At 32.2% G+C, this 10,232-nt stretch overlaps 1 protein-coding gene across 1 annotated transcript; it reads left to right on the top strand.

Annotated features, from left to right (window-relative positions):
* Positions 1–600: 600 nt before the first annotated feature.
* Positions 601–6,099, top strand: LOC100783985 (protein NRT1/ PTR FAMILY 1.2). Its single transcript, XM_006600977.4, has 4 exons — positions 601–820; positions 1,056–1,273; positions 3,371–3,915; positions 4,491–6,099. The coding sequence occupies exons 1-4, from the start codon at positions 715–717 to the stop codon at positions 5,353–5,355; spliced, it is 1,734 nt and encodes a 577-aa protein (XP_006601040.1). The 5' UTR covers positions 601–714; the 3' UTR covers positions 5,356–6,099.
* The last annotated feature ends 4,133 nt before the right edge of the window (positions 6,100–10,232 follow it).

The following is a 10,232-nucleotide window of genomic DNA, read 5'->3' as shown; positions in this document are numbered from 1 at the left end:
TATCTAATATTATAACTTTATGTCTATAACTATGCTGTAAATATAACTTTTCGGCATACACGGGCGTACGCACGGGTACTTAACTAAGTATTAACTCATTTATTTTGTTTTCTTTTCTTTAAAGCTTAAGTATGTAACTCTTATCTACTTCAGTATACTTTTAATTATCTATTATAATGTAGTAAATAATAAAGTATAATAATAACTATACTTAAATTACATATTTACGTTTAAATTATTGTTACCTTCATTAAAATTTTAATACATCCTAACTAAGGCCTAGTTTACTTTGTATTATTAATTTATTTCAAATTATTATTTTTCAAACATTAAAAAAAATTAAATTTTTAATTTAAACACAATTTCAATAGAAAAAAACTGTAGAATGACCCGTGCACGCACAGGTCACTAATTAGTTCATATATAAAAAATTACTCACACAGTGACATGTGTTTTTTGAAAGAAGCTGGATCCTCAAGAACTTGACATTTGTCCTTCAAAATATTCGGCAAAATTTTTCTTTTTGAAGAAATAATTCGGCAAATTGAGTATAGGACGAAGTTGAATAAGTTAAAATCAGTATTTGTTATCTAATTGAAAAATGCTACTTTCTTTTTCATCCACATATAAACTCCGATGTTTTACGCCTTTTAATTTCTTTGCACCATACTCTTTCATTCAATTCAACGCCACACTTCATAGAAAAGAAAAGCGATGGAGTCTTCCGGTGCAGCGAATGAGAAGCTCTTAGAAAATGGCACTTCTTCTGATAAACCCACAAAGGGAAAGGGTGGTTTAAGAACCATGCCCTTCATCATAGGTACTACTCGCTCACTCACTTTAACTTCAATAATAAACATTTCATTCACTTCTCGTAGGGGTGAATATACGAACTCAGATCCACAGAATGTTCAGTTAAGCATGCGAACCTTACGAATAATAATGTTTTTTTTTTTTTAAATTCCGCATAGTTATAAAGGGTTACTCAATCACTCACTCTTTAATAAACGATGTTGTTTTGACTATGTTTTGTTGTGGAAAAAATTATGAATCAGTGAACGAGTGTCTGGAGAAGGTGGCGAGCTACGGGATCATGCCTAACATGATACTGTATCTGAGCAACGATTACGGCATGGCTATTGTGGAGGGCACAAAAGTAATTAACACTTGGTCTGCCATGTGCAGCGTTTTATCCTTATTCGGGGCCTTTCTCTCAGACTCTTACTTTGGTAGATTCATCGTCATTTGCATCGGTTCCTTCTCCAGCCTTCTTGTAAGTCATGCTAAAAAACACGTGTCCAGTGATGTATGTGTATTTGCTAATTGATTGGATAAGGAAATTGTCTAGTTAGTGTCCAAAGAACGCTTAAATTTCATCATCCTTTTTGCAATGTTTTCTTTGTATAAACCACAGCATTATTTTTTTTATATACAATTTTGAAATTAAATTAAATTTTGTCCTCTAATTTATTATTTAGGTTTAAATTTAATCAATTTAAAAAATTAGTAGATTAAATTGAATCCAAGAAAAACTAAAGGACCAAATTGAATCTAAAAAATAAATTAAAGGACTAAAAAACTAATTTAACCTACAATTTTTTCATATACAATGGTTGCACTAGGTTTGACTTCATACATTTTATACCAAGATCCATCACTAGGCCAACCCTAGTAGGTTAAACTACAGTTTTTTTTTTTTTTTGAATACATACTCTCTCTCCTATTTTTTCCTAATCTATACCATTTTGTAATTTAATTTCTAATCTACATTACTTTGGACTTTTTGTTTTGATTCACACCATTTTGTAAATGAACTTGGACAAAAAGATCTCACAGCTGCAAACTCAAATGAACGTGAATACACTCTATCTCACCTTTTTTGTTTTTATTTTAATTTAAAATATAAATAGTATATTATATAATTTTTAAAATTGGTTTTAAAATTACTTATTTATTAAATTAAATTTTATAATTTTTTTGTTATTTTTTAAAAGAAAAATATACAGATAAAGAAAAAGAAAATAAATTGGATAAAATTAGAGTACAATTTTTTAGTTATATTGTATGTAATTTTATAGTTAAATTTGATAATTTTTTTTGTTATGTTCGTTAATTAAAAAATAAGAAAATTAGTTAGTAGTATTAAAACAAATTAAAAAACACAATGAAAAAATAATTGATACATCTATCTTATACAATAGACATAAAATTTCAAAGTGTAGTAACTATGATGATAGTTGAAAATAATGAAACATATTAAAAATACAATTACAATGCAAAAATGAAAAAACTAATGATGATCTAAAATATGTTGTGTAGGATACGTGTCTTCTTGTATTTCGATTACTGGTTTGTTAAAAGTAACCAAAAATTTTATTATGCAAAATTTTTAAATAATTTTAAAACCAATTAAAAAATTATATAATATAATATTTATATTTTATAATATTTTAAATTAAAAAAAAACAAAAAGGTGAGAGAAAGTGTATTCATATTCATTTGAGTTTGCAGCGGTGCCTCTTTGACCATGTTCATTTGCAAAATGGTGTGAATCAAAACACGAAAGTCTAAAGTAGTGTAGATTGTGAATTAAATTATAATGTGATGTAAATTGAGAAAAAATAGGAGAGAGGGTGTATTCACTGAAAAAAAAACCGTTAAACTACATTATTTTTCATTGGAAGTAATTTTATTCAAATCCTATTGGATAACTATGGGCGGCAAGGTTCTTCCTCACATTAATACAATTTTGAATTTTTGATGTATCTATTAACTTGTCATTTAATATTTAATAGAAGATTCATGTGATATTTTATTGTACATCTATGCCAGCAAGCACTGTATTGGTATCTCAACATCTCTTTTAAATATTGAATGTCAAGTTAATGGATGAAATAAAATGGCATTATTAAAATTATGGGATTGAATTCATAAAAAAAAAGGGTGGGGGAAGTGTTGTAATACAAGTGCGATTAAGCAAAAACATTGTTCAAAAGCTTCTTTATTTGCCTGTCGTGTCATGATTCAAGGAATTCTGTAAAACTTTGTTCAGAAAATTGCTTCAGGCGCACTACCTAATCCAAGATCCTAAACACTGACATAGTAGCTTGATGTTATATTTAAATGAGAGCCATTGAACTTCTTGCCGAAATTTATTCATATCTCAAGTTTGTAATTACTTTTGTTGGTGTAGGCTAGAGTCATCATTCATGGCTTGCTTATGTGTACTCTTGCATAGGGTGTTTAATAATGCTCAACTGCTTTGATTTCCCAAGGAAATATAGGAAATGTTTTTCATGATACTTGAGATAAAAGTTTCTTTTGATGCTTACTTTCCTAATGCTGCTATAATATTTCATGTCTCTCACAGGGTTTAACCACTTTGTGGTTAACTGCAATGATCCCAGAGCTAAGACCTTCCTGTCAATCACTCATGCTAGGTTGCAACTCTGCTTCAGCTGCCCAACTAGCTGTGTTGTTCCTTTCCCTGGGATTAATTTCCATTGGAGCTGGTTGTGTTAGACCTTGTTCCATTGCATTTGGAGCAGATCAATTGACAATCAAAGTAAGGTCCAATGATGAGAGGCTCTTGGATAGCTACTTTAATTGGTATTATACCTCAGTTGGAGTATCAACTGTGTTTTCCATGAGTGTAATTGTGTACATTCAAGAAAATCTTGGATGGAAAATTGGGTTTGGAATACCTGCTGTGCTAATGTTGGTATCGGCTATCAGTTTCATTCTTGGTTCACCGTTCTATGCCAAAGTGAAGCCAAGTCACAGCTTACTCACTAGTTTTGCACAAGTAGTTGTGGTGGCTGTAAAGAACAGAAAACTTACTCTTCCTGATTGCAACTTTGATCAGTATTATCATGACCGTGATTCGGAGCTGATGGTCCCTACGGATAGCCTTAGGTACTTGTGCATGCCCTCATGATCTAGTTTCCTCTCAATTTCACTTCTCAAATACTCTTTTGCCCCTATATATTTCATGAGAGAAAATTTTCATTATATTTGGATAATAACACTCATTTATTAACTTTGTTTAAGGTAATTAGTTTTGGATTAAATATGTTTAAGGTCCCTGGTAAATGATCAAATTTTATTTTGGGTGTCTAATAAATTTTTTGGTTGTTGTGGGTCCCTAATATATTAAAATATTTGTTTTGAGTTTCTATTGTCAATTAAGTGATGATGTAATACAATAACAACTGTTGATAGTGTTAGCAAGAACAATTTATAAGGTGACATATTATCACTTAATTGATGGTGGGACTCAAAACACAATTCAATATAACAGAGACTCAAAACAACAAAAATTTATTAAAAACCCAGAAAAAAATTCAACTATTTATACCTTAAACATATTTAACCCAGAACAAAAATTTTCACAAGGACTGTAGGGTCATTCTATCACAAACTCATGTTCTGGTCGTATCATCCTATAATACTGAATACTTTGAGTGAACTCAATTTATCTTCTTTTATAGGTGTTTGAACAAAGCTTGCATAATAAGAAATCCTGAGACAATCTCAAACCCTGATGGATCAGTTTCAGATCCATGGAGCCAATGCACAGTGGAACAGGTTGAGTCACTGAAATCTATGCTCAGAATCCTTCCTATGTGGTCCACTGGCATCTTTATGATTACTGCCTCCCAAACCTCATTCTCTATCATCCAAGCTAATACAATGGACCGAAGGTTATTTGGCAATTTCGAGATGCCTGCAGGATCCTTTAGTCTTATCAGTGTAATCACCCTAACAATAATCATTCCCACATATGAGCGCGTAATGGTACCTCTACTAGCAAAATACACAGGCTTGCCTAGAGGATTCAGTTGCAAAACTAGAATTGGGGTAGGATTTTTGTTTGTATGTGTAACTAAGGCAACATCAGCTATAGTTGAAACTATGAGACGAAATGCGGCCATTAAAGAAGGCTTTGAAGACCAACCTAATGCTGTAATTCAAATGTCAGTTTTATGGCTTGTTCCTGAGTTTTTTTTCCTTGGAATAGCTGAGGCTTTCAGCTCAGTTGGGCAGCTTGAGTTTTTCTACAGTTATATTCCCAAATCCATGTCTAGTTTTGCAATGGCTATTTTCACTCTTGAACTAGCTGCTGCTAATACAGTGGCAAGTGTGTTGGTGAGCATTGTGGACAAGGTCACTAGTGTAGGAGGGAACAAGAGCTGGCTATCAACTAACATTAATAGTGGACATCTGAATTACTATTATGCACTGCTCAGTTTCTTAAGTATAATTAACTACCTCTACTTTCTTGCTGTTTGTTGGGCTTATGGTCCTGCTCCGGGGCCAAATCTTGAAGCTTCTGCAGGCAAGGAAGAAGAGTAATTTGATTATAGGGACTTACCTACTTTGTAGATTAGTTTTTAGTAAACAACAGATAGATACTATAAACACTTGGAGAAATTAGAGCATTGTTAGTGGTTTTGTTTGAAAAACTAATAGGTGAAAAGTATATTTGTTGCTAGAGTTTTATTATGCTCTTGCACCGTGTAGGTAGTATAATGATGTAAGATTTAATATGTTTAAAGTCCTCATAAATGATCGAATTTTATTTTGGATTCTTAATAAATTTTTTGGTTGTGTTGAATTCTTAATTTATTAAAACTTTTGTTTTGAGTCTTTCTTGTTAGTTATGTGATGACGTGACACTATTATAATCATTGATGATATTTAGAAAATTAGTTTGTAAGGTAATATGTCATCACTTAACTGATGATAGAGATTTAAAACAAAGATTTTAATATATCGAGAATTTAAAATAAAGAAAAATTTATTTGGGACTTATAATAAAATTCAGTCATTTTTCAAGGGACTTTTAACATATTTATCTGAGACTTCAAAATTATAGTATTGTTAGTTGTTTTTATAGTGTTGTTATTAGTTTGTTAAACTAATAGGTGAAAAGTATATCTATGCTAAGAGTTTTATTATGCTCTAGGTAGTATAATGATGCAAAAATGGAATGAATCATGAGATGAATGTAGCTTTCGCACACTAATTACTGCTATTGTAGTGGAAGCTTTTACATGATAATGAACTTATTTATATCATTATCAATATTATCATAAACTCTTCTTGTTTCTATCATTTTTTTTCTTCTTCTTATATCATTCAATTCATTGTAGTGTTTACCTACATTGAACGGTTATGAGTACCTCATCCGTATCCGACATAAACTCATCACTCTTTTTTGTCCATCATTGGTAAAAAAAAAAAAAAAAAAAAAAAAAGCCACCTTAAATTTGATTTATCAAGAAACTAGCACTTCCGGAGACCAAGAGCAAAGCATACTTTTGTTTTCCCATTTGTCTGGCTAATTTTGTACGTGGAACATAACTCACTGCCATATTCTAGGCATGTACTGCTTTGATCTTATTCATCCCTACCATGTTGTTCTCACATTTTTGTGTTACTCTCATTATAATTCTTAATGGTCCATGAGAGCTAAAGATTTGTATGAACCATAAATAAATCTTTAATTTTCTCAAAATTGAGTCTATTTCTTTTTCAAGGAATGAATAAATAGCTTCAATTCCTATCACTACAAGAGGAATAACATGACACTAAAAGGAGGTTCAATACAATTATTTGAAGTTTGGGAATTGCATTTTCATACATAACATACCATTATTTTAGTGTCAAGTTCCACTTATCTTGCAACACATTTATTCCCTTTTTCTTATAGACAACATAGTAATGTTAGTCCAAAGAAAGTATCACTCAACTTTTTCATATATATATTTAGATGTCAAAGATGTAACAAAATTGCTCGTTCCACTTGGAGATCCACTACTAAATTATTGTAAAAATTCCTATAAATAAATGTTAAAAGAAGAAGCTAAAATTGAATTAACATTGATAGATCATGAAAAAAAGTATCAATTTGCATAAATCCATAAATGTCCGAAAAACATGAATGCACGTAAATTTAAAGTACAAAAAAATAACTATATTTTTGGTGCGAGATTTAAAGTGGGTTGAATGGTTAAGGAAGAAGGGAAATACGGAAATGTTATTGGTTCAATCTCTTCTACTAACAAAAAAAAAATAATACTAACAATTAACATGTGTCGATAAAAAAAATTATATTTTGGATGCTTTTGGGTTATCAAATGTGTTGAAGCTTATAAAAAGAAGACTTGGAGGAAGCAAAAGGGGGATTATGAAACGTAAAATAGGGAACCCAAAAAAAAGTGCTCGAGGTTGACCTAAAGTATGCTGACCTCCCTTGTTTGCTGTTTGGTATGTGGAAATTTTGTACCATGGGGACATTTGAACTTGAGATTTTTACTTAGGAATGGTTTGTAATCTTTGCATGCTTGTCTTGTACAAGTCATCATCATTATTTTTGTGTCTTCTGCAAACTTATTAAGAGGTGTTGTCCCATTTTGACATGGTGGTATGCATAGTTATTTGATGTTTAACAAAAATATAAAGTATTGATTATTTGTGTTATCATGTGTTAGAAAAAGCATGACATACTACATAATGAGCTTTTAAGTTTGACACGTATTCTAGAAAGCTATTATGAGGAAGCGTCAACACTCAATGGACGACTATGTGTAAACTGGCGTTATTAAGTGTCCTCTACTTGTAAGTGTTTGTGTTATGTTGAGTAACTCTTGTTAAGAGAATGACAAGGACTCTAAATCAATTCTTAAACGTTTTATTCATTCACATGAGTCAAAATCTGTCTTTGATCTTTTATAAAACCTATTCTTATTAAGTAATGGGCGATTGTCCATTTGTCTGACTTAAACGTGTCTTTGACAAGTAGATGACTTTTTCAAAAACCTTATATCTTATGAGAAAATTACACACTATTCAACTCTCCTTTTTTCTAGTGTGATTTATTCTATTTCAATTGGTATTAGAGCTCGACCTCTTGGGTTGAGTATCTAACTGTTACAGAGGAAAAGATCCTATCAAAGCAAGCAATGGAAGAAGGTTACCCCACCAACAAACATCCTTTGTTCAAAGGAATCAAATATGATTACTGGCAGGAAAGGATTATTGCACATTTTGAATCCATGCACATCGACATGTGGGATGTTGTAGAAAATAGAGATCACATTCCCCTTGTTGAAGAGTTAAATGAGTTTTCTAGAAACCGGTGGGCGGATGAACAGAAACAAAGATTCTACTTAACTCAAAAGCACAAAATGATCTTCTATGTGCACTAGTAGAATAAGAATACACCAAAGTCCATAGCTTTAGAAGCGCAAAACAAATGTGGGACACCTTTGCCATAACATATGAAGGGTCATCACAAGTAAAAAAGAACAAGCTAAGTCTCCTCACGCGTAAGTATGAACTATTTACAATGAAAGAAGGAGAAGATATATAATGTATGTTTAGCCACTTTCAAACTATACTAAATGAACTTAGATCCTTAGGTAGAACTTATGATTATTATGATCATATTGACAAAATCTTGGGAAGTCCATCTAGAAAATGGAGACCACGGATAACAGTTCTAATAGCCTTGAAGAACCTTGATACCATCTCTCTTGAAGAGCTCGTTGGAACTCTCAAGGTCCTTGAACAAAAGCTTCAAACGGGATGAAGACATCAAGAAGGGAAAATCCCTCACACTCAACGTTTAGAAGGACAAAAAGGTTTCATCGTCCAAAGAATTATCCTCCAAGCCTACATCCAAAAGGAAATCTTGAGCTTTATGTCTGGAAGACTCCTCTAATGATGATTCTGAGAATGTGTTTGAAGATGAGGACGAACTAGCCTTCATCTCGAAGAAAATATGAAAGATGTGGAGAAACAAAAGCATATCAAGGTGGGAGAACTCCTCCAAAAAGACATTCAAAGAGAAAAAAGGGTAAGGAAAGAGCTCCATCATTTGCTATGAGTGTAAAAAGCCTGGACACTTCAAATCTAAATGTCCAGATTTGGAAACATCCAAGGACAAGAAGAAATACTTCAAGTCCAAGGATAAGAAAGGACTCATGAACACTTGGGATGACCTGAACGATACCTCCTCTGATGAGGAAGGAGAAGAAGAAGCCAACATATGTATAATGGTAGAGACAACCTCAGAAGAATCTAAATCAGACCAAGATGATGAGGTAGATCTCAATGACCTTGGGTCTTTAAAAAAGCCTATCATGAGCTTCTCTCAATTTTATCCATTCTTTCAAAAGCTTAAAAATATTTACGAAAGGACTTCGAAAAAATCTGCAAAGATCATAAAGAACTTGAAAAAGCTCTTCATGGCAAAGTAGTGGTTTCTATGGATGAGTCTACTAAAGACTGTGATGCTTGTAAAACTCTCAGGATAAAAGAGACCAAGCTTAGTCTAGAAAATGAGACTATATCCAAGGAAAAGACTACTCTTTTGGAAGACTTTCAGGAATTGGAAAATAAGCTAAAAGTCTTGCAAAAAGAGCTTAATGAGCTTCATAGTCATCAAAAAGATGAAAGGTATGAGTTATGGAGAGAGTGTCCACAAGTACACGAAGATTATGAGGACTTAGAAATAAGTAAACATAATTTTTGAGTGGAATGTGAGAATCACAAGAAAATAATAAAGTTTTAGAATGAAAAGCTTTTGAAAAATGAAGCTTTAGAAAGTCAACCTCAGGATGTTATAAAACTTCATGAGGAAATTGACTCTCTAAAGACTGCAATAACCAAATTTTCCAAATCAATAGATGTTCTTGATCAGATAGTAATGATTTGTAGAGAGCCAATAGACAAATCTAGAAATGGGTATGAAGGAGATGTGTACAATCATGATAAGGAAACAATAGTTTGTTACTTTTGTGGCAAGGTGGGTCACATGATCTCAAAATGTTGGGATGTTCCCAAGAAGGGAAAATCCAATGCATTTAGAACTAACAAGAAAGGACCCAAAAATATTTGGGTGCCTAAAGATGAATTATTCTTGTTGCAGATATCTTTGACAACAGGAAGAACACGCCCATCATGGTACCTAGATAATGGCTTCTCACGACACATGACATGAGAAAAGTATATGTTCCAACGCTTGACTCCCTATCATGGTGGAGCCATAACTTTTGGAGGTGATAAAAAATGTCTAATCACAGGAATAGGCATGATAGGTATGTATGCTCACCTGTCTATTGATAATATTTTGTTTGTTGAAGGCCTTAAAGGAAATTTACTGAGCATAAGTCAATTATGTAACAACGGATATGATGTTTCCTTCAACAAAGATGAGTGCATCG

This window comes from Glycine max, chromosome 17 (assembly GCF_000004515.6).
Source record: "Glycine max cultivar Williams 82 chromosome 17, Glycine_max_v4.0, whole genome shotgun sequence".
Lineage (NCBI taxonomy): Eukaryota > Viridiplantae > Streptophyta > Magnoliopsida > Fabales > Fabaceae > Glycine > Glycine max.
Note: the sequence above shows the minus strand (reverse complement) of the source record. Positions and strands in the feature narration are given on the sequence as shown.

Bases quoted from the DNA above. Each gene is read 5' to 3' on its own strand.
- LOC100783985 (XM_006600977.4), top strand. From the start codon at position 715: ATGGAGTCTTCCGGTGCAGCGAATGAGAAGCTCTTAGAAAATGGCACT. The intron at 821-1,055 runs GTACTACTCGCT...ATTATGAATCAG, and splicing joins AACCATGCCCTTCATCATAG to TGAACGAGTGTCTGGAGAAG. The intron at 1,274-3,370 runs GTAAGTCATGCT...TGTCTCTCACAG, and splicing joins GTTCCTTCTCCAGCCTTCTT to GGTTTAACCACTTTGTGGTT.